Source organism: Eublepharis macularius, chromosome 1, assembly GCF_028583425.1.
Source record: "Eublepharis macularius isolate TG4126 chromosome 1, MPM_Emac_v1.0, whole genome shotgun sequence".
Classification (NCBI taxonomy): domain Eukaryota; kingdom Metazoa; phylum Chordata; class Lepidosauria; order Squamata; family Eublepharidae; genus Eublepharis; species Eublepharis macularius.
The window spans coordinates 88,459,891-88,487,635 of record NC_072790.1 but is presented as its reverse complement, the minus strand read 5'-3'; the positions used below and the strand labels follow the sequence as shown (position 1 = coordinate 88,487,635).

The 27,745-nt window shown below is 41.0% G+C and overlaps 1 protein-coding gene across 1 annotated transcript in view; it reads left to right on the top strand.

Moving 5' to 3' along the window:
• Positions 1-16,562, top strand: part of MMS22L (MMS22 like, DNA repair protein) — a 117,339-nt gene extending 100,777 nt beyond the window's left edge. The window contains exons 21-25 of the mRNA XM_054996641.1: positions 8,768-8,979; positions 9,338-9,504; positions 12,246-12,342; positions 13,580-13,747; positions 15,334-16,562. Coding sequence (XP_054852616.1) covers positions 8,768-8,979; positions 9,338-9,504; positions 12,246-12,342; positions 13,580-13,747; positions 15,334-15,415 — 726 coding nt within the window. The 3' untranslated portion in view covers positions 15,416-16,562. The remainder of the gene's footprint in view (positions 1-8,767; positions 8,980-9,337; positions 9,505-12,245; positions 12,343-13,579; positions 13,748-15,333) is intronic.
• The last annotated feature ends 11,183 nt before the right edge of the window (positions 16,563-27,745 follow it).

The following is a 27,745-nucleotide window of genomic DNA, read 5'->3' as shown; positions in this document are numbered from 1 at the left end:
GTTGAAGCTAAGAAGGTTCGGATAGCTTCCCCTTCATTGAGTTTTGGAACTTAGTTGGCGGACTCCCCCCCCCCCCCCAAGATGGTGACGAAAAAGCAGAGCCCTGCTGTGGGCAAATCTGTTTCAGCTGTTTTGCAGGGGAAAGCAGAGTCTCTTGAAGAGGTGGTTAAACGGTCGGTCGTTGAAGCTATGAAGCCCTTTGTTGATAAGCTAAATGAAATCAGTCAAAGGGTTGGCTCAGTTGAGAACGAAGTGAAAACCATTAAAGACGTAGCATCTGGGGCAGAGCAGTCTGCTCGGGAAAACGCAGTACTCATGAAAGCAACAAACAAAGAAGAAAAGCTTTTGGAGAATCAATTGATAGGGTTACAAGTGGATTGTGCTCAGACGGTATTGCGTCTTCAGAATGTGAAGGAGGAGGAAAGTGAAAACTTAAAGGATTTGGTGTCGGAACTTTTGGCGTCATTCGCAAAGGCAACTAAAGAAGAGTTAAAAAGCGATATTCTGGAAGTCCGCCGGACATCTTCAAAATATGCAACGAAGCGTCAGCTGCCTCGCGAGATTATTATTGATTTTTCATCTAAGAAGACTCGGGACACCATCTTATATAATTCGTACAATGTGGACTTGGACTTTCTGGGTAACAAGGTTAAGCTACTGAAGGACATTCCATTTTTAGCTCGGAAAAAAAGATTCAAATATAAAAGGTTTACAGCTCTTCTGAGGAAGCGTGAAATAAAATACAAATGGTTATTTCCGGAAGGCATCTGGTTCAGTTATAAAGACCAAGCCTACAAGATAACATCGGAAGCACAGCTGAGGGACTTTGTGTTTAATCATCAAGAGTTTCGGCAAGGAGAAGATTTAGGATCTGAAGGGGGGAATGGGGAGGAGGGAGTGAGCACAGCTACTGTAGCTGTTCAGAGAGAGCTGCGACCGAGACGCAGGGGAGGGGGGGGAAGAAGACCTGATCCTGACTGTAGTTCGTATCTTATAAGATCTACCAATCTAATAGCATATTAGAAAGTTTAACTTTAAATAATTGTATTATGAAGGGGATGCAATACTTGTAGATGTAGTGTGTGTTTTTTACATGTTGTTTCTTCCCTTTCCCCCTGTTCCCTTTTTCCCCTTTTTGTAGTTTTTGCGGTTAGTAATTAAAAATAAAAATTTACAAAAAAAAGAAAAGAAAAGTGGAAATAGTAGGGAAGGGAAAACGAGTCGCAAATCCTTGTAAGTCTCCTCCTTGTAAAGTACATAATAGTTGAAATGGAAAGTGAATGGAATTTGTGCTTTAGCCATAACAGAATGTGTGGCATGGAGTTATGAGTTCATACAGGTAACCAGATTCGCCTGGAGTGACATGGTTTTTTTTCCCCCCACAGTAGCTTGGTCCACCAGTATACTTTTGTTAAATGATAAGGATATGAGGTGAAATAATGATATATATTATCTCAGTGTTTCGTTCCACTAACTGTTACTAAATGACTTGGCCAGCTTACTTTTGCAGTCTCCTCTTCATAGACCCTTTATCGTGTTATTTTTTCTCTTCTAGTACTAGTTTCAGCACCAATTTGAATACAAGATATCCTTATCAGTATTTCTAGCTAAGCACTTTCAGTTTCTGTTATACCTGCACTGTAATAGTTTCAGAAACAATGACTTTGCTTTTTAAAAAAGAAAAAAAAGACAATACTTCGCTTTTTGTATTTTACTAGAAGTACAACTGCAATAAGGGCTAAGTTGATTTTTATTACATCTCACAGCTTATAACTAGACATGGGCACGAACAGCATTACGAACGAAAAAACCCACAAACATGCCGCTTGGCTGCTCGCGAAAGGGCTGTTCCTGATACGCCACTTAAGCTGAACAGGCGGTTGGTGCAAGCCTTGTTGGTTGTGCTCGGCCGCCGTTCAGAAAGCTAGACACTCAAGAGCCTTCAATCAATTGCCTCAGCAACGGAGCGGGGGAGTGCCTGAACTCTGTCTGCACTCCCTCTGTCTCCCTGGACACCCCAATCAAAGGCCAACTTAGCTTGATGGGCAGGTCTTCCTTCCAAGTGTGGAGCTGCAAATCGGTTACAATTGGTAACGTGGGAGCAGACACCAGGGAGGGGGGAAGGGGTTGTTCTGTGGCCATGGGAACTCCAATCTTATCCTTGCAAACCCTGTTAGGCAGTTCTGACTGCCAACCATAGGCCTCCTGCGTTTCTCAATCAGTCCTCAGCTTATAAAAGGGCACTGCACTCTGAGTTCTGGTTTCACCTTCAGCAAGCAATGGAGTGGGACAGAGCTCTTAATAGCATTTGGGAGGAGAGAGTGGGAGAGTGCATTGGAGTTGGGCATGTTTCTGTATATGGTGGGTGGGATAGGGAGCTATCCCCTCTGGTTCTAGGGCTGCTGCCAGGCCCTGGGGCCAAGCTCAGTGGGCACCTCTGCTGAGGGCTCACATTATTATCACTGCCTGATCTGGTCAGATCTCTGGGAGTGTTGGGCTAGGGCTCTACCCCCTCCCTCTGGTTCCAGGGCTGCTGGAATTTGGGAATGTATAACTCCAACATCCATATTGCAATCTTGACCAAACTTGGGTGATGGCTGGAGGAGAGCCTGCTGCATATTCTCTGTGAATATGGGCTCTAAGTGCTAAGGGGGTCGCCCTGGCACCGACGAACACCGAACACGTTTGGGAACGGGACATGTTCGGGACCAGTTGGCTGTTCATGTTCATCGTTGCAAACAAACACCGAACAGCCTGTTTGGGTTTTTTTTCCTGTTTGTGCCCATGTCTACTTATAACTAGAGGTGGGCACGAATCACAATACGAAGCAAAAAAAACAACGCATGGACCAGACTGATTTGTGGTTCATGAAAACGCGGTTCGTGGGACCACATTTTCCACGAACTCCATGACTTTTTTCTTCAATTCGTGCGAGTCGCCAGCGGTTTTTAAAGCCAGACAGGCTGGCGACACTGATTGTGTGTGAAACTGACAGCCCCGTTCTCATGCTTCTCGGCTGGCAGGAGAACGGGGCGGTCAGTTTCACAGACCCCACGCTGGCTTCAGCAGATGAGCTGAAGCCGATGCAGCGTGAGTGAAGCTGACAGCCCCCTTCTCCAGCTGGCTGGTGGAATGGGGGGAGAGTTGAAGGAAAGAAGTTTCCCCGCGCTGCTTGCAAACGATACGGGGAACCTTCTTCCCTTCAAACTCTCCCCCTTTCCAGCTGGCTGGAGGAATGCGGGGAGAGTTTGAAGGGAAGTACGTTTCGTACGCTGCTTGCACGCGGTGTAGGGAACCTTCCCTTCAAACTCTTCCCCCTTCCAGCTGGCTAGAGGAATGGGCGGAGAGTTTGAAGTGAATAACATTCCCTGTGCTGCCTGCAAGCCTTCTTCCCTTGAAATTCTCCCCCTTTCCAGCTGCCCTGGATGGCAGGAGAATGGGGGCTGTCAGTTTGACAGACCTCGCTGGTTCAGCTGATGGGCTGAAGCCGGCACAGGGTGAGTGAAGCTGACAACCCCGTTCTCCAGCTGGCTGGTGGAATGGGGGGAGAGTTTGAAGGATAGACGGTTCCCCACGCTGCTTGCAAACGGTGCGGGGAACCTTCTTCCCTTCAAACTCTCCCCCTTTCCAGCTGCCCTGGGTGGCAGGAGAATGGGGGCTGTCAGTTTGACAGACCTCACCGGTTCAGCCGATGGGCTGAAGCCGGCACAGGGTGAGTGAAGCTGACAACCCTATTCTCCTGCTGACAAGGCTGTCAGCTTCACACACTCTGCACCAGCTTCAGCCAGGCTGAAGCCAGCTTGGGGTGTGTGATAGTGACAGCCCTGTTCTCCTGCTGGCACAAGCAGCAGGAGAAGGGGGCTGTCTGTTTCAAATGCCTGATGCCGGCTTCAGCAGCCGGCACCAGACATTTGAAATTCCACGAACCACAAACTGATTCATGAACTGGAAAAGGTGGAAGTTCGTGGTTTCTGGTTTGTGGAATGCAACGAACTACGAATCACGTGGTTTGTTTTTTTTCAGTTCGTGCTCATGTCTACTTACAACAAGAAAAGCGGTAAACAAATTCTTCTCAGATCAGCTACATGTGTGACTTTGTCTTATAACCACTTTCAGTGAGTTAAAGAAAGCTTAGGTTTCTTTAGAAGTAGGCAAGTATTCCCAAATGGTAGGGCAGAGAAACCATTGGATGGGCCTGTGGGAGTTGTGGTAGAGATGGTATTAGACAAAACAAAGCACAAGGGATTTTGTGAGGTTTCATCTTAAACAAAATCTCTTGAGTCGGTCATTAAGATAGTACCACAAGGAGAATTTGAAGGACTGCCACTCTATCCAAGGTTACCCAAGGAAGTTCATAGTGCTGCTTCTTTGGGGTTTCATAAACAGAACAAGACTAGTTGCAGTCTTAGAGTTTAGCTACTGATGTTGAGAAGTTTTAAGGCTGAATTTACCTGGTGTTGATGTTGTTGTTTAAATAATTTGTAAACCTTTAAAAATATTCTATTGATTATTAGAATGTTTGTGACCTGTTTTTTCCTACATAGTGGGTTTTGGTCCACTAACACTGTATTCTAAGGGGGCAGATTTCTGCATAGGGTTGGTGAGTAGTAGATGCCTAGCAAGGGTAACTCCAAGATAGAGGAGAGGAGAAAGATGAGATTTCTACCTGCTTGCATGTGGTGGTGGAGAGTGCCCTCAGGTCATAGCTGACTTATGGCAACCCCTGGTGGGGTTTTCATGGCAAGAGACTAATAGAGGTGGCTTGCCATTGCCTGCCTCTGCAACCCTGGTCTTTGTTGGTGATCTCCCATTCAATTACTAACCAAAGCCAAACCTGCTTAGCTTCTGAGATCTGACAAGATCAGGCTCACCTGAGCTATCCAGATCAGGGCCTGCATGCATATATTTATTACTTATTTATTAAAATATTTATATACTGTCTGTCTTCTTGGCTCAAGGCAACGTGCAAATAATCATTAAAATAGTATTAAAACCAAAAAATAAGAGAGTTGGTGAACCACATGCAGGTGGCACTTTTGGCCATGGTGCCCAGCTGCTTTTCAAACAGCAACATTGAGTTTATGAACACCCCCAAGATTTTAACCTGCTCTTCAAAAGTCAGTTCTATTCCATCCAGAACAAGTGATGCAGTCATCGGTCTTTCCAACCAGCATTACCTCTGTCTTGTCTGAATTCAACTTCAGCTTATTCTGCCTTGGTGTCCTGACTACATTATCAGTGCAACGGTTCAGAACCAAGACTTAACAAGGTTTAGACAATGAAATAAAGAGCTGGTGTCATCTGCATATTGATGACCCAACCTCAAAGCTCTGGATGATGTCATTCAGTGGTCTCAAGTATCTGTTAAAGAGCATGCATAAAAGAATAAAGCTCTGTGGCACTCCACCCATAAAGCAGTTTTAATCATGCGTGGTATACCAGTGACATGATCATCTCAGACATGTGTAATCATTAGAGGGTATTAATAAATGGTATTTACAAGCAGAACCAATTCACTACCCAAGCAGTTGCTTCGGACACCAAATCAGCAGCGATGGAAGAGGCAATAGATGTGGCTTGTGACTATTTTTGTCTCTGTGTGCCCAACTCTGCCACTTGGAGCCAGGTGGCAGTGGATGAGTGATACTTATATTTAGCCTTGTATTTTAACACTAAATTCTAATTTGTGGACATATTTGCTAATGTTGAACATCCGAGTTTATTAGCTCATCAAATAGCACTGGGGGAGGGGGGCAGCTTCTCTGATTTTTCTCTTGAATTCTCTGATTTTCAGAAGTTTTGCTGCCAGTCTTTTCAGTCCAACTATTTTGACTGTTGCTGTTAATACTGGTGTGTTTTTGGAGCTTTAATTTCACAATGCTATCCATGTTAGTAAACAAAACTTTTTAAAAAAATTCTTCCAAAAATATAAACAGTTTTGGTATTGATTACTGAAACTGTATGATATTAGAATATTTTATACCGATTTGTTGAAGTCCTCTTCTACTGTTGCGTAGGCCTGCCAAGATATTTTTTCTTTGTTGCTGATGCTTGACCATTTTGCTAGTGTGTGAATTCCAAGTAACAGTCTTTGTCAATTCTCCGGTAATGACCCCTTATGACAGCAGACTCATGATTTACCTTCTTTCCTGTCAATCTTGGGAAGTGTACTCAAAGAAATCTGTTTATACAGATAGGAGGGGGGGAAATGCATAGAACAAACAAGAAGTCACGAACAGAAAACTGTCTTAACTCTAGCTCAAAAAAGGGCTTCATGTGAAATAAGGAGGGGAAAAAACCCAAAATGAATACAGAACAGATGCTAGGTGAAGGTACTGAGCATATCTGTAGTGATATGCAATAAGCATGCTCATATAGTAGTTTTAGGGAAAGGAACATTTTTACATCCAAAAGCAAAGGTAATCAAAGAAATTTTTGTCTGAATTTTAACACTCTCACTTGTGGTCTTAAACATACAGGATATGGGGTTACTTTGCAGCAGGTTTTCAGGTTACTTGGATTGAAGACAGTTTTAAAAAACTACAAAATGAATATTAGAAAAATGATGCCTTTAATGTCAGCAAGCTAATTAGCAGAGAACTAATCCTCTTAATTGAGGCCATAGTGGTTTCAGAGGAATTGCCATGCCTAGGAAAGCTTGCTACATTTAGTCTTTCTTTTCATGTGTGTTTTGCTTTTGCTGCTTCTAGGAACTATTTAGACCCAGTTTGCTTTGCTGCATTATGTGAATGCGTTGACTAGTACACAGACCAAGCCAGATATTCATGTTCTGGTCTCCTTTCCTCTGAAATCGTGATTGTGTATACAAAGACGGGACATATCATTTGCTGAGATTTCCAGAAAAGCTGCTCCCTTAGTGGAGGCAGGACACGCCCAAACTCTAGTTGCCTGTTCCACCAAAGTGGAGATGGAGAATTGTTTCAGCTCACTTGTGACGCTATAGACTTTTCCAACATACGGAATGTACTGTGGATTCATGATGAAGTGTTCTTTATAATGGAATTACTGTTTGATATATGTATTGGAATACGACTTTTGTAAATTTGTATTTATTCATTGTATTAACTATTTGTGGATCTTGTTGTTGCCAAGTAGGCCCCCTCTCCTGCTTTGAGGCCTGCCATGAACTGTGTTAAAGTTTCCTGCATCACTGTTCCACTGCTACACAAAGATTGCCCTGCACGTGTGTGTTCTGGTATACGTGTCAGTTTCCTGCCTGCGTGTTTATTACCTTACTGCTGCAATAGACTGTGTAGTTCCCTGAATCCATGTTTGGATAACTGCACAAGGGACTCTTTTCCTGGGCAACCCTGCCCTGACCTGTATCTGGATTTTCCAGTGTGTGTTTGGACTCTGTTACAAGCGTACCCCGTGCCTGCACCGCCATCTGCCACGGACCATGCCTGTTCCCTGCTTTGGACTATGTTTTAAGTGCTGTTTCCCCTGCCTCCATGGAAGCCTGCCTCGTCTGGGCCCAAGCCGCTGCTAGCAGCCGGGCGCCTGCCGGGGAAACCTCCAGCGAGCCTGGCTAGGTGCTCCCTGGTCAGTTCCCGCCTGGAGACTCCCGCGGGCCAGTCGCCGAGCTTGCCCTCGCTACCGGGCAGCCTGCTATCCAGCCCCAGCTATGCCCAGCCGGCATCTATGTTCTCAGGCAGCCAGAAGACCCAGGGAAGAAGACTGCTTTGAGAAGCCATTTCGGCAAAGCGGGCACACCACGTCCGCAGCGAGAGTACCTCGCCTCGCTCTGCATATCTTAGGAGCCGCCCCGGAGAAGGAACTAAGTGCCGACCATCCCAAGCACTTAGAGAATGCATCTCAAAGAAACCTCCGCATTCCAGAGCTGATGACATCAGGACAAGCCCTGTCCACTGGAACATCCATTCAGCCCACTCGGATTTCCCCCTCCCTCTTGTCCCCTCTTCCTGAGGTGTCACTTATCACAATCAGATTACTAAAGTGGCCCATCCAAGCCATTCAGTAACCCATTAGAACCTTTGTTTTAATCTGTGAGAACCACCAAGTAAAGCACCAGCCCCAGGGTATGTTTTGGGGTATTTAAGCTGGTCTCTCAGACCACACGTTGCTTAGGCCATTCCTATCCAGACTTCCTTGCTGTCCCCCTGTGGTTCCATTGCTGGCATTGGGCCACCTCGCTGTTGTGTCTCTGCTTCGCTTCAGGATTGTGAGTATTCCCCACCATCGTTGGGAACCTGCTAATGCGAAAGTCTCTGCATTTCCTACTCTGTATTTCTTAGATCTTGTGTGTTCTCTTGTATGCTTGTGCAAGTTTAGGCTTACGCCACATTATTAGTAAATACACGTGATTGAAACTATTTGTAGTCTGCCTCTTTGTCACTAGAGTGTCTGGAATCAGGACCTCCGTAAACATAGGTTAAGATCCGTGCTAATTTTAAGTTACAGACTGCTAAAGCTAATTCCCCATTCAAACAGAGCAGTTCTGGTAACATTGTATTTATGATATTTAGGATATTATATTTGAGTAGCACTTTGCACTTTCTTCACTGTTATCACTTTCTAGTAAATATTGTGAAATGCGTAGTTGAAGTGGTGAAGTACTGTTTGTATACTGTTTCTTTAGGGGAGTTTTCAGCTTGGTCTTTAGTTGCTCTCCCTGGTAAGCCTCTCTCTTTGATTATTATTTGGTTTTGTTACAAGATGGGCACTACTTAATTTCTTTTGTTGTTGTTGTTCTTGATTATTTCTGCTTTTGAATTTTCTTTTGTAGGGACTGTCCTTCATATGTTGCCAGTCCCAGACCCAAGGAGCCTATTTGAACCAATTGCTAAGGAACATTATTCAGCAATATTTTAAGCGATTTCTTCCTCCCTCACCTTCTGCTTCTCAAGCTTGGCAACACCCTATTTTACTGGCAATATCTGGTTTTGGCAGCATCCCAGCAGTCTTGCATCTGTACAAAACTACTCTGCAGCTCATCAGGTAATATCCAGGAAAAAAGGAGGAGATAAATCTTTTGACATTTAGGTACTGCCCAATTAAAGATTAGGCAAAATTTGTTTCATTTTTACAGTAGGCAGGGGTATAAAACTTCAGCTATGGCTGCACTTTATCTGTTAGCACAAAAAACAAGATGGGATGGAGATAGTGCCCTAAAAAGAGTATGCATCTTTTATAGCCATTATGATGGAAGCTAAAGTATGGATATATTGATTTAAATTTATTATGTTTGAAGAGTGAACATGCAAGATTAAGCTGGCAGACAGCTAATGTAGCATTGTCTTTAAACACTATGAGAAAGACACGAATGTAATGTAGAACCCTTTCTATTTCTTACCAGTGAAAATTACCTCCAGTTCAAAGGTCATGCTCCTCCTTCTCAGCTGGCATCAGTTCTCACTTTTATTCTTGAAGCACTTCAGAGGACCAAGAGCACTGAAATGTGCAACGTTAAGCTTCTACTCCCTTTGGTGTTGAAATGCCTGGTGTTGGTTAATGAACCACAAGGTGAGTGTGTGGACTTTAAATAAATGTATCCATTGCCATCAACTTATAAATAAATGAATAGCTTTAAAATGTAAGTGAAAAAGAAGTGGCTCTGGTGTAAGGACCTCACATTCTGCATGTGCAGCAGGTATTTTATAGCCTAGTATATAGTAATATTATGAAATGCAGGTTCGCTGATTATTATGGAAATTAAAAGTTTCCCTACTGATTTTTGTCTTGGCCTTCTGTTTGACTTGTCTCTACATGCTCAGTAACTTGCTTTCAAGCCAAGAATTCTTTGATTAGGAAATAGTGTTTTGGAATTGGCTGGCCATGCTATTTGACCAGCTGAGATGGTCACCAGATCTAAATTTCTGAAGCACCAGAGAAAAGGGGTTATATTCACAGGTTTCAGGGAGATGTTCAAGTGTAGATTAGGAGTGTGCAGTTCAGTTGAGAATTGGTTTAAAATACCAAATTTGACTGACTTGGTAAAATCCAGGTATTCCAAATCAAAAATCAGGTATCCGGAATTTTTAAGGAATTTTCAACAACAAAAAATTGTTAAAATTCAATTATTGTTTTCTATGGGAAAATCACTCTGGGAGCTATCCAGTGGGCTGGAGGAGTCATTTTTCATCCAAACTTCACCTAATTTAGTGGGAACCTACTGCTGTGTTATCTAAATAACCCTCAAGTTTCATGAAGATTGGCCAAAGCAGGTGCCTCCACCCATTCTCCATTATTCCCTGTTGGGGAAAATATGTGAGGGGTATCGGGGGTGGGGCTGTGGGTGGCATTTTTCATGAAAACTCCACAAAATTTTCTGGGAACCTACTCCTGACTGACCTCTAAAGACCTTCCAAGTTTCAGGAAGATTAAACCCCGGGAACTAATTCTATGAGCCCCTGAAAAAAGTGCCCCCAGCCACTCCATTTCCTATTTGGGGAAAAGTCGAAGCTGACTCCTGTTGCAGAAACACACTGGGGCAAAGCTGCCATGGCCAAGTCACACTTCCAAATGCAATTCCATTTTTTTCCTCAGATTTGGATTTACCAAATTTGCCCGGGGGGGGGATGTGCACACCCCTAGCCATGATCACCTACTTGTTGCCTGTGAAAGTATCCAGTTCCCAAGACAGTTTCTTTAGTTTAGAATTAATAGAACCCCAATCTTCTTTGAAGTGTTTTCTGCAGAGGAGGAAGTATGTGGTCCTTTATTTTCTTCTTTTTGCTCATATGTGGCATTAGGCTTCTTTCCAGGAAGGAGCTGGGATTCTTTCCAATGTTGACAGCAGTACAGCTGACAAAAGTGAAGAAATTTTATTGCATCTCTAGCTCCTTTCTGGTGATTTAAATATCCATGTATGGATGGCCTGCCTCTGAAAATGAGAGGCCCTGGAAGTGACGAGAGCTTGCAAGTTACATGTGTAGAATAGAGCTGACCAAGGAACTGATAGGAGAAATAGTGGCAGCAACTAAAATCTATATTTGTGTGGTGAGTTACTCAGTTTTAGAAATCTTTGCCTTGTTTGTAATATAGTTTTTGAGAACCAATATTGGGGTAGTGGTGAGACAGTCAGACTAGGATCTGGGAGATCCAGGTTCAAACCCCGACTCTGTCACAGAAGCTTGCTGGTTGACCTTAGGCCAGTCACACACACACAAAATAAAATGGAGGAGAGGAGAGCAACGTAAGCTGCTGGGGAGAAAGGCAGGATGAAAATGAATAATTGTCCATATTACAATTTAGCACTTATATAGTATTTAATACCATTCATGGTGCTCTCATTAATTGTTATGAAACCTCTGTAAGATGGAAAAAATATTATTGTGGTGGATCCTACCATTTCATTCCATTAGCACATGTGTGTTCCTTCAGTGCGAGGTACTCTTTTGTTAATGCATGAACATGACAAACTGCTTTGCAGTGGTGGCACAGATAGAACAAAATGGTAGGATCCAATAGTCAGGGCTCATTTCGAGGGGGAACGCGCAGGAACGCAGTTCCCCAAAGAGGTCACATGTCAGGTGGCCCCGCCCACCTGACTCTTGGCCATTTTGGGCCGGTTTCGTCCTGGATTGGGGCTAAAACAGCCTGGATTGGGCCTCTGACGGGTGGTGGATCACTCTCCCGCTCATCAGAGGCCTGATCCTGACCATTTTGGGCCTCTTTTTGGCCATGTTCAGCCCCTTTTTGCCATTTTGGGCCCAATTTCAGCCCTGAATGGCCAGGATTGGGTCCAAAACAGCCAGGATAGGTGATGTCAGGGGGTGTGGCATACACAAATCAGTTGTGCTAATGACACATTTTTGGTGATGGCAAGGGGCGTGGCATGTGCTAATGAGTTATGCTGATGAGTTCCTCCAGCTCTTTTTCTACAAAATGACCCCTGCCAATAGTATATCCCTATATTGCAGCCTTGGGAGGGAGAGGGGGCCAGATGTTGAGAAAACAATGGCTTGAGTGAAGTTATCTGGAGAATTAGTAGCTTCTCATTATCCCTGACTACATTTTAAAGGAACCCAAGGCCAAAAAAGCCCAATCTGATGAAAAAGTATTAAGAAGATACTTTGATTAAATGAGGGTTTAGTCCCAAGTAATGTGTGTATAGAATTGTAGCCTAAAAATAGTACCACTGTTTATTGTTTATTGCATTACTTTATAAGGCAGCTCCCTGTATACTTTTAAAAAAATAGAAAAGAAAAGCTATAGCTGTTTTCCAGATGGTCTGTTTGAAGGCTCCATGTTGTCTCTTACAGTTAAAAAACTGTCTACAGAGATTCTGCAGTGTGTCATAGAAAGCTGCCAAGCAAGGTCAGGAGAAGAGTTTGCCACCCAGCTGACTTCCATGTTTAGGTAACTAGAAAATGGGCCAATTGGCACTGAAATGATTGCATGGCATTTGACAGAAAGCATGTTCTTTTAAGCAACTAATTACCCCTAACATAATTTGCTGTTGATTGTTTATAGTCCTGCCATTCTTGGCAATGGTTTATCCTGAAGTTTGGACAGCAAATAAGGAAACCATTCATTTGGTACGTGTCCCCCACCTTCGCTCCAAACTGAATTTTTAGGGGAAAAGCACATTATAGTCATAAAAGGAGTATTGAAAATGAACTTTTAAAGCACAATTGCATGTTATCTGAAACTCTGGCTTGTATATCACTTCCAGTATATGATGTCATCACACTCTGCTTCCACTGTCCTTGCTCCACATCAGTGGCAGATACTATTTTGTCATTGCAACTGTATAACAATTAGGGGTGCCACTTACCTGCTTCTAGTGGAAAGATTCCAGTTGATCCTCCCAGATCCCCACTGGTGCTCAAATGAGAAGTGGGGGGAAATGGAGGGCAAAATGATGTCTTTGCAATGCCTTAATATCATTTCCATCTGGAAATCCAAAAGTGATGTCACTGTGATGCTCTAGGAATCCCCCGATCTGCAGGGTTCCTAGAGTACTGATAGCACATCTGTTTGTTTTTTTACTGGAAATGTGTAATAAAGGGACAGAACTAGGGGCCAATAACAAAGTTGGGAACCTTAAAAGGGATAGTCCACATCATCAGTCAGGCACACATCCTGACCTTGGACCTGGAAACTTGGGTTCAACTCAGCCATGGAGTCACTAAGTGGTGTCAGGCAAACACTTGCCTTAGAACATCAATAAAAATGCTGTATAAGTGGTCTACTTTCTCATTATGGCACGCAGCGATGCAAGCTGGATTTATAGATGATTTGAGGAATCAAAGATAAAGTGAGAGAATGTGATCCAAGCATAATTCTAAACTATGGTTGATGTTAAACATAGTTTGACATAATGTTTGAAAATTTCCCCCTTTATCATATGTTTCTACAGTGAAATAATTGGTCTGCGTGCAATAGGAGCATGCTGGATTTGTTTTAGGTTTTACATTTTTTAAAATGTGTAATGCTCTCATTTTTCTTTCTCGCATATGCTCCATCCTATGATATTAACATGTGTTGTTTCCTGGTCGCCTTAAAACAAAAATGCACATTTCTTTGGTAGTATTTGTTTTCTTGAGAAGCAGTTTTTGTACCTTTCACTAAATGCCCTGGTTTCTTCCTTCAGGCAATTTATCCAAGATTACACTACTGTATATGATAATCAAGTTTACAGCATTTTGGAAGCAGTGGCAGTCTTGGACCAGTCTCTAGTTATCAGCCTGATTCCTGGTATGACAGAAGCCCTGAGGAATTCTGAGTACAAACAAGGTCTTGGCAGAAACACCATGCAAAGGTACATTTGGGGTTTTCTGTTACTTTTAGATGATGAATAACAGACGTTCACTCTCTTCAGAAAGCACGTATTTAAACTGCAGCATGGATTTTTCTTAGGCAGTATTTATCCTAAGTTAAAATCTATTAAGGGTCAACTTGCATTTTATGTCCGGAGATCTGTGATTGATCTCCTGATGTTTTGTCTTTGCTAAAAGCAGCCTCTGTGGACAGCGGAGGGAGTTTCACCCATTTTCCTTGTACCATTTTCCTCATCCAAATCATCACTTTAACAGATACAGTTTATTCCTGGGGAAGGATTAATAAAGGTGCTAGTATTCTTTATCACTCTCTCCCCCCCCCAAATATGTAGCAAACTGAGCTGGGAAAGTGGGAAAGGAAGATTTAAATTTCAAAACTTATATGCAGGGAAAGGATGCGCTTTTGTACTACTTTCTTGATCAAATTATCAGTTGCCTGGATATACTTTTAGGTGTTTTTTTAAAAAAGTAATGAATCACAGATATCCTGGCATAATGACATAGATCCTGTGGAAAATCTTGGCTCCATAACTGTAATTCTGCAATAAACATTTTCTCCAAATATTAAGCTTCTTTATATAAGAAGTATCTTTGTAGAATTGGAGCACGTTTGAAAAACAACCCTGCACCCAAATCTAAAATTATTTTTAGATTTCATGTATTTAAGGCTTTTTAACAAAGTTCTCATGGTGGCTCATGATTTCAATATAGTATAAATAAAACAATTCAAATCCATGCCATTTCTGCTGTTCTATACAATTGCAGCTAATCAGAGGGACTATGGCTGTTTCAAAATTCACCTGTTTCAGATTAACATGTCTGGAACCCCCCATTAACATTTTAAAAGTGAAATCCTATGCAGATTTACTCCAGTCTAAGCCCATTAAAATCAATGAGCTTAGACTGGAGTAATTCTGCTTAGGATTTCACTGTAAATCTGAAAAGCAGAGCAGAAGCCAGTCTTGGCTTGTTACATTTAAGGACTTCCTTCACTTTGCTTTGCCAGAGAACAGGTTTTAAGGGAAAAGAAACAGATATTTATGACACCTACTTAATGACTGATAGTTAAAGTTTCTCTGACTATCTAGTTTGTGTATATTTTTTTTGTTCAGGTGTTGAGTAAAATATCTGTACTAATCCAATAAGGGAGGTGTGTGAGGTTCTCTCTCCATAGAATACTCTATAGATTTTAAATGAGGGCGAGAGGGATCCTTACACAACACAATAGCATTAGAAAATGTTGTGGAGAGGAATGCAATAACAGAGGCTGAAGTAACTGTTGAGGTTCTTCTTTTTAAAGTATAGGTTTGAATTGATAATATTAGAAGGAAGTAGTTTTACATCTGAGGTACTGCGTCATAAACTTAAGAAGGTACAAGAACAAGTTGGTAATTTTCTTGCTGAAACTTGCAGTAAAACAAATGCAAAATGAGAGCTAAGTTCTAGGTTTTTATCACTTTACCTTAAATAGTCTTGGAATGACATGACTGATTCTCAAGTTCTATTAAACTGATTTTAATTAAAGTGTTATATACTTTTGTTTTGTTTTTCCCTCCCTCCTGAACAGAGAAGCCTATAAAAGACTCTTATCTCAGCTTGCAGAGGCTGGACAAGCTGAGATACTGAAACTGGAAAATGAGAGCCATTAGCCTGTGTTGATTGGTACCTCGTGCACTATCATCGCATGGGATGCCAATCTTATGCAAAGTTTGGTTTCCCTGCCTCCCAGTGGACTCTTTGTTTCTGCCTAGGAAGCTGCCTCTCTCAGTAGCTTTTTTGCTGTTTTTTAATACTCCAAGCAAGATGAATAAAGGAACACGGATCTCCATGATTTTAAATGACAACTGAGAGCCACTGAATCTTAGTAGGGACTGTTGAAAGAAAATGCCAGCAAATATGGGAGCTCAGAGATTTAAGATATTTTTGAAGAATTGTGGGTTTTTTATTCTTAGAAAGAAAGGTAAAGGGCAGCAGCAAAGGTAATCTCTAACAGTAAAGTTTTTCTGCTCTAATGAATCAATACACTTTGGCTGTCAGGCCTTTCATTCTGACATCCTGAGTGATGTTTTGCACACAGACACTTCATATGAGCTTGGCAACGGTAAGGAGTTCACTCTAAGCAAGGCCAGGGTTAGGTCAGGATGCTTGAGCCACCATATGTTAACAGAAGAGCTTGTGCACGCATTGCGCGGAATGGTGACAGCTGTCCTACCATTGTTCCTGTATTAAAAATGTGTTGATGTGTACTACAGAATTCAACCTATAACCTCTTCTCTGTTGTCCTTGTACAGTTTTGCTGGTGGGGCAAGCAGTGCTCTGGTTCTTGAATAACAAGGATGGTCTCAGTTATAAGAACTGCTGCCATGGTCACTGTATATCATCTATTCCTTCTCAAGCCAAAAATATATGTATATATCAATTTATTTTATCTTGGTAAGGATCTCTGGCTAGATGAATGCCTAACCAAATTCTAAAACAGGAGGAAAGGAATGCAGGTGCAAACATCTTAATTCAAATTTCTGCTTATTTTTTTTTAAGATCACATATGATTAAATGCTGTATGTAGTAAATTAGATTTGTCAGATATTTCAGGGTGTTTATGATGTTTTATTCCTCAAGTTCTGAGTCCCATCATAATTCTCCCTGTAATTTCCAAATTTATTTGATGTATAGAATTCACACTTCTGCTGAATTATACAATCTTAGCAATTTACAAGTAATTTGAATTGCAATAGTGTTATATGGGCTTGGTGGCAAAAGCAGTGAAACAAACTATAACTTTGTAGAGTTAATGATGAGAGAGAGAGAGAGAGAGTGTCTGTGTGTGTGTCTATCAATTACTGCCATGGAAACTTCCCTATAATCTTGTTCAGAGCCTTTCTGTATTGTTACAGTATTCTTATGTAAAGGTAGCAGATTATCTCTTCCCTAAATCAACTATCATTACTTCAGATAATACAGTAACTAAAAGCCTCTTTAGGCTACTTAATAGTGTAGAGCATGGAGGTTCTTTTCATTATGAAAGTGACTTATTGAACCCACATTGTAGCTTCTTGTAGGCTCCTACACCTGGGAGGAGTTTTATTCATCTCAAAAGGCCTGTGTTTCTAAAAGGTTTCCTTAAAAAGCTTCTTCAAGCAGGATGCCTTCAAAATCTGAGTCTTTAACGTTTGCTAGATAACGGAACAGATGTCTGTCTTTAGCATTACTTCTTGAAAGTGAAGCCTTTGACTTTTAAGAGAATAGAGAGCGGATATTGTACCATATTGTTTAACTGAACTGCTTTTTAAAACTTCAGATAGAATTAATACTTATCTGGTAATATTTTACAAAAGACAAAGTTTTCTCCCAGTGCAATGTAGTATTCAGCTCATAAAAAAAATAATTTGTAATGTTTGCAGTTATTCTGCTCAAAGGTTCAACATACAACAGCCTTTTAGGTCTCTAATGTTGGCTGATCATTGGTAAATCACTTATTTCTGGATCAGACCTGACCATGTTTTTGATGAATAGCTGATGATTATCTGGATGATTATCTGACAGATCTTTCAGAAAAAATGTAGAAAATTCATAAAATGATTGTACAGCCAACACAAAATTGTGGAAAATATGTTTCAAGTGTTCATTTCCTGGTACTGCATTCTATTCAAACGTGATAATTTTAGGTGGACTCATAGAAACCTGAAGTACTGAATTATTTGTCAGTTCAAATGTGGTTTAATTTTAGAGAGTTTTAAAAATGTTAAATACCATTTATTTTAGGGCAGCAATTTTAACTATGATAATAATTCCCACTGAACTAAATATTGGGTATGAGTGTGTAATCCTAATTTATATATTCCAAGTCTGTCTGTTTCCTGTACAGAAAGTCAGACCAGAATCTTTAGAAATTCACTTTAATGTGACTATTTCATATAAACTCTGTAAACAAAATCCTTTTACTGTGCTTTGTTTCTTCTCCAGATCTTATTCTTTCTGCTTTTACACTAAGGATGGTGTTTGTCTCCCAGTGTTGTTGTTATGATCACAATGAACTTTGTAAAAAAGCTGCACCCTTAGACTGCAAAAATTTCCATGTTCATACTTTTCTTCCTTATTTGCTTCTGTAAGAACTAGAGATTTTCTCCATTTGAGTACATGGAGCATTTCCATCCATAGAATACAACTGAAAGCCCTATATGCGTGCCTAGAAATGTCTGCTTTTTTCATATTAGGTTATCATGTTTGTATGTTTCTATTTAAACCCTAAATAGAGTGTTTATGATTTATGAATCTGGGAAATATATAAATGATCTCACCTGCAACTCATATTTAGTAGAGTTCCATAAGAAGCCACCACCCAGGAGGCCTTGCCCTTGATAGGCCTATAAAGGCAAGAGTACCTATAAAGAGTAGGCAAGAGTACCTACTCTTTAAGAGTACCTATAAAGGCAAGAGTACCCTGCATTGAGTCTCCAGCAAAGATCGTAACAATTGGGCATGTTCAGGTGGAAACAGGTAGTCTATTTATGGCTTTAACCAATCATTCCCTTTCATACTGGTTTAATAAGCTAGGATGGGCAAGGGATGAACTCACTGTGGATAAGATGCAGCCCGCAAAGTACCCCATTAATATTTTTGGGCAACAATAAAAAAATCCAACCAACAACCAGCAATCGGTCTGATAGCTATAAATACCCTGCACTTAAATTGTAACCAAAATGGCATCCATGTCAGAATAGATGCGAGTGACTTTGTATTATGCCTTATAAATATCACTGTGCAGCTACAAATATTTTAAATTACTTGTCTTGAGGGTCATGTAGAGAACACGGTTTACCACTTGGAGCAGTTTTGCTGGATGGTTTTGTGAAATGCAAACAAGCCAAAAAAATAATTCCACTATCCTGCCATCACTGAGCAGACTCAAAGGTCCTTGGTCTTTCTTGCACTGCATTTTCCTTTATTTGTGCTAAAGTTGTCATCCCAATGTCACATTTCACCCTTCTCTTCAATAAGCCAAGATGCTCATCAAACCTCGTACATAATAAGGCAGCACCTAGGAACAGCTGTGTCCGTATGTTATTACTATAACAAGACCATCAGAAGTCAACCATGAATTCCTGCCCTTTCAGAGTTTACACTTCCCTGAAACTTACCAGTAATAGTCTGTCTGTGGCAAGGGAATTGTGGACCCTTATCCCACTCCTAAATCATCAATCATTTGCTCTTCATTAAAGAAAAAATCCAGACAAATGTATGACACCATATGTGTTGACTTAAGATGTTTTGGGGGACACCTTCTGCAGTTGTCATGGCTGAAGTGGAAGAAGTTCAGGCAGGGAGACTTAAGGAGTTGAATGATCTAGTACACTCAATAAAGAGTCCCTAGTCTGCCCTGGAATTCTTTGTAAAAGAACCGGGATGAGTATCAATAGACCACAAAAACTTCACTTCCCATGATTTTCTGAAAAAATAACTGGGCCCAACTGAGATAGACTACACACACTCCTTTCATCCAGCCGGATCTCAGCTATGTCACAGGTCTGTCCCTTCTTCAGTAGCAAATCTTGATTGATAGATATTTTTTGCATAGATAAACCTGACATTCAGCAGCAGCACTGTCAGATGTGAAGACTCTCAAAGATTCCCAGCGGGGTTCTGTTGTTCCTACCTGGCTCGGGCAGAGACACAGACACCCACGTCTGGTACCTTAACAAAACTTATCAAACATGCCAGTGAGAGACTACTTCCCGCATTAGCCCGATAAGCTGCCTCCGCTCCCTCTGGCTATCCCCAGGCTTTGAAACAAGGGAGAAACTCCAAGCCTGTAGAGGAACTCGGAATAGAAAAGTCTATCTTGCAAGGTTAAAGTTGCAAGCAGAGTTTCCGCCAACAAAGTATTTACCTGGTAGGTGGTACAAAGCAGGGCATGGGGTTTGGCTGGTTCTTTGAGGTATCAGAGTCAAGACCCACGCAGGGTAAAATTATATTTAATTTATTAGAGTGCAAAAGAAACAAAATAACACAAGACAGTTTGTGGGGATTAATAAAACAACAAAAAGCTAGAGCAAGTAGCACTAACTGATACATACCTAGCAATTCACAAAGGCAGAACAGAGTCTCTTTCCAGAGGCACACAGAACTTCAGTAGTTCAACAAAACAGAACAGAAGAATGGTTGCAGCTCAGCTTCCATCCTACAGAGTCTAACTAGGAGCCAGAATTGAAGCCATAGCTGGGTCACAGCATAGCTGGCTGTAACCTAACTACAAGCCTTCTTGCCTTATGGAAGGCAGCAAATTTATGGGTCTTGAATTCTCAGATGGTCTGGACCCCTTGACCAAGAATCCAAGAATTAATTGCCATTCAAGAATTAATGTTACCAAGTCAAAAGTGCAAGGTATGGAAGGAGGAGGGAGGCCAATCTGCACCTTGACACCACCTCCCCTCCCAAGGTCAGGATGATACTATCAGGCAAAAATGTTAATTGGTAAAAAAAACACTGCACCATGGAAGCTTTAGCTTGTAAACCAGATGGTCACCTTATCTCACAAGGTCACTTGGTACCAGAAGCCTCTATACTCTGCAAAAGTTGTTCAAGAAGATGCCTGAAGAGGCGTCTACCTGAACCAAAGATTTTACAAAGATGGCTGCAATTTAGACATGCAGTTTCTTCACAAAGAATGAGATAGTTTCAATAGCTCTGATGGACAATCTATGTTTACAGCTAATTAAGAGGAGTTCTTTATTGTTGGTCTTATTCGCCCTCTTCTATTCTTGATGTGGTTGTGCACACATTACTTTTGAAACAGTGGCCATTTTCACACTGTCTATAAATCGTGTGAGACTTCCGGCTTCCTCAAGCAATTTTTAACATGATTACAAAACGCCATAAATCACTGTTTGTGGCGTTTTGTAAACAGATGGCATCAAAAATCGTGCGAAGAAGCCGACAGCCTTCCGTGAGTCTCCCATGATTTATAGACAGTGTGAAAACGGCCAGTATGGACATTAAGAACTAGAGGTGTACATCTGAAAAAAAAAATTAATTCCATATTGTATTGTTGTCTTATTGTGAAGACTTGTTGAACTCTGTTTTCATAAGTGGGTCAGGTGTCTGCCCATTCTTTTCCATGTGGGGGGAAAAATAGCAGATTTTCCTGAGCATATATTTCCACACTCTAAAGACTCCCCCAGTTTCAAGTGAATTGGACAGCCAAATGCCCCTGCACAGTGAGCACAGTGCCTTGGATGGAGGACCTTCATGGTGGCTGAGCAGCACCCCATGGCAGAAGTGTGTGATGAGTCTTTGGAAACTGCGTTGCTCAAATATCCTCTTTTTTCCTTTTTACAACTGCCCTTCAAGAGCATGACCAGGGCCTGCAACAGACAGTGGAGAAACTCAGCGAATACATCAAGGTGATCTGGCAGATCCTGGCCAGAATCAACAAGCTCCTGGATGGATGCCTTCTACAAGTCCATAGCTCTTGTGAAAGAGCTGGATTGGTTTCTTTGTTTTATTTATTTTGAATCTCTATTCCACCCTCCCCGAACTGGCAGGCTCAGGGTGGATTACATTCTGTAAAACAGCACACCGAGAAATTTACATTTTACAGTTTTAAAACAACAATATAAAACAGTGCAATAAAAATATTTTTTAAAGTACAAGAAAGCAGGGCAGGAGTAATCAATCTGTCCGCCACTTAATCCACCATATTAAAAGGGCATTCACCTCAATTTGGCCCGTGGGGGCCTTCTGCTGTCCTTGGGGGGAACCATCTCCACTTTTCTCCCTGGCCTTCCAATGGCCCTTCCTATACTGTGAGCCCACCTGACTCATCCTACATGTCACACGGTAGTATTGAGTTGCTGCTAATCTTGACATTACATTACAGTAAATAAATTAAATGATTACAGTATTGATTAAACTTTTTCCATTTAAAAATTCCATTTAAAAAATTGGTATTTGAAAATAATAACGCCCCAAATGGTAAAGTCCACTTAAAGTAATCTAAGAAAATGAAAGGAACCATACCTAATGAAAGGAAGCATACTTAAACCTAACCAATGAAAAATTAACCTCAATAAAAAATCCAAGAAACAAACTTCTAGAAGCATAGAGAAAGGAAAGCAGAAGACCAAAACAAACCAAAGATTAATCTTCACAAAAGAATGAAAATACCTCACCTAAAATCGTCTACCCCAGTGACCGAATGTGACCTCTAACTTGTATTAAAAATCAACAAAATGTATCAAGCTAGTCTATCAAGGAAAGAGTCCCGCTCAGTCCAGGCAATATCTGCCTAGCTAAGTAAGGCAGCACAGCACACACAGCACAAAATGGTCAATGTAACTGATGGTTAATGTTTAAGATTTCCGTTTCCTTCAAGAAAGACTGCTTGGCCAAGGCAGCTTTCTCAAATGATCCCAGGATTATGGTTGTTTAGGAGAAATGCTGCTTCCCGGGGAATGACAAGCAGGCAGGCTCAGTTAAATTCCTGACAATTAATTTATGATGTTAACAGATCTGGGAGTTATTCTGAGATGACTGCTTTGAACATAGACCACCCAATCTGATGCCGAGTAGGGTCAGCAATATCTACCTGTGCACCTCTTTTAGGAACAGAGGGCAAGCTTGATGCAGCTGGAATCCTTTCTGACTATACTCACGAGTAGAAGTTGAAGAGCTCTATCGTCGTGTGGGGCTGTGTGCGCGCTCCGGGCTGTTTAAACTCTTTGAAACCCCTTAATATCATTTGTAGCTTTGGAGTTGGGTGTCATTAAACCCTAATTGTACTTGTTGTAATGTGTACAAGCAACCTCTAGGGGACAACTTTACATATTCTTCAGTCTTGGCCCTTCAGGGCTCCTGTAGCAAAATGGTGGCTGCTGAGGTTTGACTGAGAGGCTCACTACAAATGCAGGCTGAACCCAAGTGAGAGCTGAAGAAAAACCTGTTTATTGTATATAAAGCTGGTGTGTCATGTTCAAGATACGACAATACTCAGTTATATGTTGTATCATGAACACCATGCAGAATTGATTTTCCCCTTTCTGCATTTTTTCTCCATGTGCACATACCCAAATGTTTTGGGGTTGTTTTTTTTTAAACAGCGAAGTCAAACCTTGGCTTTTTTGAAGTACTGAGTGGTTTTGTTTTGTTTTTCAGTGTGAGGCCTAGCCGCTGCTTTTTGCACTCCCCTTTATCTATGTGTTCTGATTGGTTGAACAGCAATCAATCCAGTTTTTTCCCTGAATGTTACTCTTTTTAAACAGCAGTGCTGCAGCCCTTTTTACCCTTGTTGGGAGAAAAAACATGGCAATGGCTAACAAAAAAACTCTGTAAAGAGCCCTGAATCCCGCTTAATATTTTAAAATTTCCCTCTAGAATGCCTTAGCCAATCAACACATAGAAATGTTGTTACTGGTTTTGGGGGGTTTCTTTTGGTTATGTGTGTGGGCTAACTTCAGCAGTATGACGTAAATAATCTTCTGACCAATATAAGGTATGATGACATTTTGTTCAGGAGTCTGTGTTTCCTGTACTTTTTAGTTACTTCTTTTTAGCCCTTTTTGTTTGTTTGCAACGCTATTATTTTTAAACATACAAAAAAAACCCCCACACTGACAAAACTGACATTGCCTTTCCCTCAGAAAGCCTGCAGCAGAAATGGGTCATGTTTCTAGTTCAGAAAAAAATCAACAGATATCACTTCAATTCCCTCAAGTGCAGAATTACAGCGGTCCATAGTGGATCCAAGCCTTATAATAATGATAACTTTCTATTTATATGCTGCCCTTCAGGATAACTTAACGCCCACTCAGAGCAGTTTACAAAGTATGTTGTTGTTATCCTCAAATCAATCACCCTGTGAGATGGATGGGGCTGAGAGAGGTCCAAGAAGCTGTGACTGACCCAGGGTCACCCAGCTGGCTCCAAGCAGAGGAGTGGGGAATCAAACCTGGTTCTCCAGATTCGAGTCCTGCCACTCTTAACCACTACACCAAACTGGCTCTTTTGTGTATTGAATTCTCAGAAAACCCAGTGTGTGCATGCAGAAAAGGCCATAGTGGTTTTAAATCCACCCCATCACCACCCATTGAAGCAGCACCTGTAGCTTTAAGAATCAAATGCTGTCAGTGGCTGTTGCTAGGCAACAATACAGTATTGACAGGATTCTAGCCTTGATTTCTCTCTAAAAGGTGGTGGGAGACAGGCTTTCCGAAGCTTTTTGGTCCTTTGAGGGGACCATGAGTGGCAGCAATTACCAGGCAATTCGCTACGAAGTGAATTTCGTAACTCACCCAGCCACGGTTGAGGAGGATTCTGACTACTAACATATGTAGCTTCCATGTTATCAATAATCCTTTGAATGACATCTTCCTAATCAAAGAACTGAGAGCTCTGGTTTTACATGCAAAACTTGTTCCCACAGTAAGTTGTCACATGTTGAGAGAACATCATTTCGCAGAATACTGCAACTGTAGAAAAGGCCTGGCACACCAATTGTTTCTGCCCTTAGAAGATGTGTCATAGGAAGACAATCTCTCAAGAAATTCAACCATATCACACCAAACAAGTTTGGAGTGGTGGATATACCTGGAGAAGGTAGGCACTTGTAAGCAGTGGATGAAGAAACACTTTATCTAGTTATCATTCAAGCACCTCCACTGGAATAAAGTTGTAGGGTTATTTAATAAAGCTGAATTATAAGTATCTTGAAGTTATTTTTTGATCATGATACTTCCAAGTGTGCTGGGTACATATACAAATGTCCTAAGAGTTATAAAATTAAAACTAAAGGATCTCGATTACAGCAGTACTCTCCAGAGAGCCAGACGTACATGTTCGGGCTTATCCCTGGGACTTTCACCCCCCGAGGCTATTCCATCTTATTGCTATTCTTTAAAGATTCCAGCCTTCACATTGGCTAGACTTAACTCCTTCCCCTCTAATGTGCTTTCTGGTTGTTTCTCTGGACTCCCTTATTCTGAACGAGTTTGTGACTGTGGACAAGAAAAGTTAGAGACCTTGGATCATACAATAGTTTTTTGCCCTAAGTGGAGTAAGGAAAGAGAGAGATATATTATTCTTATTATGTTAAAAGAAAAGCTTCCCTTCCTTCCTTGGGCAATCTCAGTGTTATTGTCTGATAACTTTCCTGACAATCAAACCTCTGCTATAGCGGCTTCCTTTTTTAGCCACGGTGATAAAGAAACAAGATTTTCATGATTTAGATAGTTTAAAGTGATAATGACGAGTTATGTCTATGTGAATTGGGTATGTTCAAGTGTACAGTTCATATTTTGTTGGTGTTTGTATGGCTTATGGCTTCGGCCGGAAAAGCAATAAACATATTATACAAATGTCCAGTGTTACTCGGTTTTACCAAGATATAAAAGTTAAGCGTTAACCATCATTGCTGATTTCAGAAGTTATTTCTAACCTAGTATTTCTAATCTGGTATTGAGACCATTTCAGTTTTATACAGAGATGTTGCTGAGCTTCATGTTTACCTAGTTCAGAATACCAGTATCTCTAGCTTGTCTGTATTACAAATTGAATAGACTGGTAACCTGTGTCCCTGGGCACCTGAGTACTCAGTTGGATCCAGTGATGCGCAAGTGGAAACACAGACTTAGTGCAGTTCCACTTACGCAAGAAGTTGTTTCCTCTATATTATGCTGCCCAGAAATTAGTTGCCCAAGGTCTTGTGTGTGGGGGATACACTAAGATATGATTTAGTGCAAGTGGGTACTGTGGTCTTTTCCTCATATTTTCACTTGCACAATAGCGCTAGCACAAGTGAGAATTCTGCACTGGACTAATCCTATATGTTTCAGGCCTCTTTCCACATGCTTAAGAGTAGGTCAGGCAAGAGTAGGTCAAGGACTGTACTACAAATGCTGCTGAAGGAGGGTTGTGGAATCACAAGTACATTGTTGCTGCTTTCAGTTTTTGTTTATATTGTATATAATGTTATACATTTAAATTGTTATTGTATTGTTTTAATCTATGTTATCTGCTTTGAGCTGCTTCGCGGGGAAAGCAGACTACAAATCCAATGAATGGAATGAATGAAAAGGAGCCTTGAGACATGTAGTTCTTGGGGTGCCTGATATCTCCATTGAATACTTAAGACATTCTAGAAAGCGACATGTCCCAGTGTATTGCTGTAAAAGTGTTCCACAGGGCAGACAGAAATAGAGATCTCAAAAAAGTCACCTGGTCACCATCAGATGAACTTTGGGTGATAGAAAGGGCCACTAGTATTTGAGGTGAGACCATTTATCACACTTCCAAAGACACTAGGAACATAATGCAGTTTCAGAATTGGGCTTTGAGAAAAACAGAATCCTTTTTTGAGGGGGTGGGGGAAGAGGGTAAATTAACCAGAAATCCTCATGTCTTGTGTGACGTGGTGCCTCGGAAGAGTCGATACAGTATATATGCATAAAAAAACCAGAGCACTCAACATTTTATAAGTATTTTATTATAAACTGTACATATGCCTGTAATATAAATGGAGGCACATTGTATGAACTTGACATATCAAAGTTGTCATAGCGCAACCTCTTGAAGCTTAGTTTGTAAAGCCATTATGTTAGAGAATGAAGTTCCTTTATCAATGAGGTGATCTGCTTCAATTTTGTTCAGAGTATGAAGGAAACTGCACGTTTCAATTATGAGTAGGTTTATTCGCCTCCCCCGCCCGATCATTTTGAAACCAAATAAATTTAAAGATGGCCTGCCTGGGCTGAAACAAATAAATAAATTAGATGTGGGAATTAGGGTTTCATCAACCAGGTAAAATACAGAGCTGTACAATAACTTGGGAATCTTTGTGTCTAGTTTCTAGGTTATCAGTTCTCGGATATTTTCATTCTTTGGCCCATTTCTTGTAGAATGTCAGCCACCTATCATATTTTCATGATGGGTGTATCTGTCTCCTGAAGAAGTGATATCTTACATTAGATAAGCATACATTAGCAGTAGCAAACTAGGCACTTCATTGATTTGTGGCCATTAATGTTCCACACCTTTAAAAATATTTCAGAAAACAAAAACACAGCTCAGATAGGTACAAGGTGTATCTTGCTTCTGGGGCCATTTATGTATTCATGGGCTTGGCTGCTCCCAATTTGCATTTTGTAAACTTGCCAGCGAGATACTACTCGAGCATAAACTATCTGATGATCCTGTTCAAATATGAGGGTCTATGAACTTTAGATTGTGCCTTCCCTCATGCACAACATGCACTTAAAAATAACTTACAAAATTGGGAGGGGGGATAATACAGTTTTTTATATTTCCAGTTGTATATTAAAACAAATTTGGAATGGGGGTCATATGGAAGTTGTTTAAAACCACTACGCTACAATCTTAGACTGAATATATGTCAGAAAGAGGTAAAAGATTAGCATGTCCAAGAGGATGCTAGTTGAGAGTTACATGTTGTAAAAGGCAAGAAGGCCTGCTTTGAGAAGCAGAAGTCTAGTCCAAATTAGAACAAACTTAACAATAAGGAAAGCAAAAAGCAAACTCAAACAACCCTGAAAATGCTTTTAAAAGCCTTGAAAAAAACCCAGTGGTTTTGCTCTAACAGCATTTCTGCAGATGAGCGCAATATTTGTTGCATCCCAAAATGCACTATTTGAGCCAAAACCTTTAAATTATCTGGAAATAAGAAACCATGGAAGGAGGCTGTCAGAGCATCAAACAGCAAAGGAGCTGAATGTAAAAGATTACAGAGAATCAGAGAGAATTTAAGAATCTGAGTGAATTCTTCATATTGATCTTCACTAAGGAACACTTTTGCAGATGACTTAATTATTTAGAATACTGAAAACTGAGGTGAACTGCAAAGAAGTGAACCCAAAAAAGATTTCTCCGAGCTGTGTGAGGGAGCAACAGAATGGACAACAGAAGTGACTAGCCAGAAAAGAGATCTTGGGAGGGGGTGCATACAGTGGATAGCTTAATGAAAACATTAACTC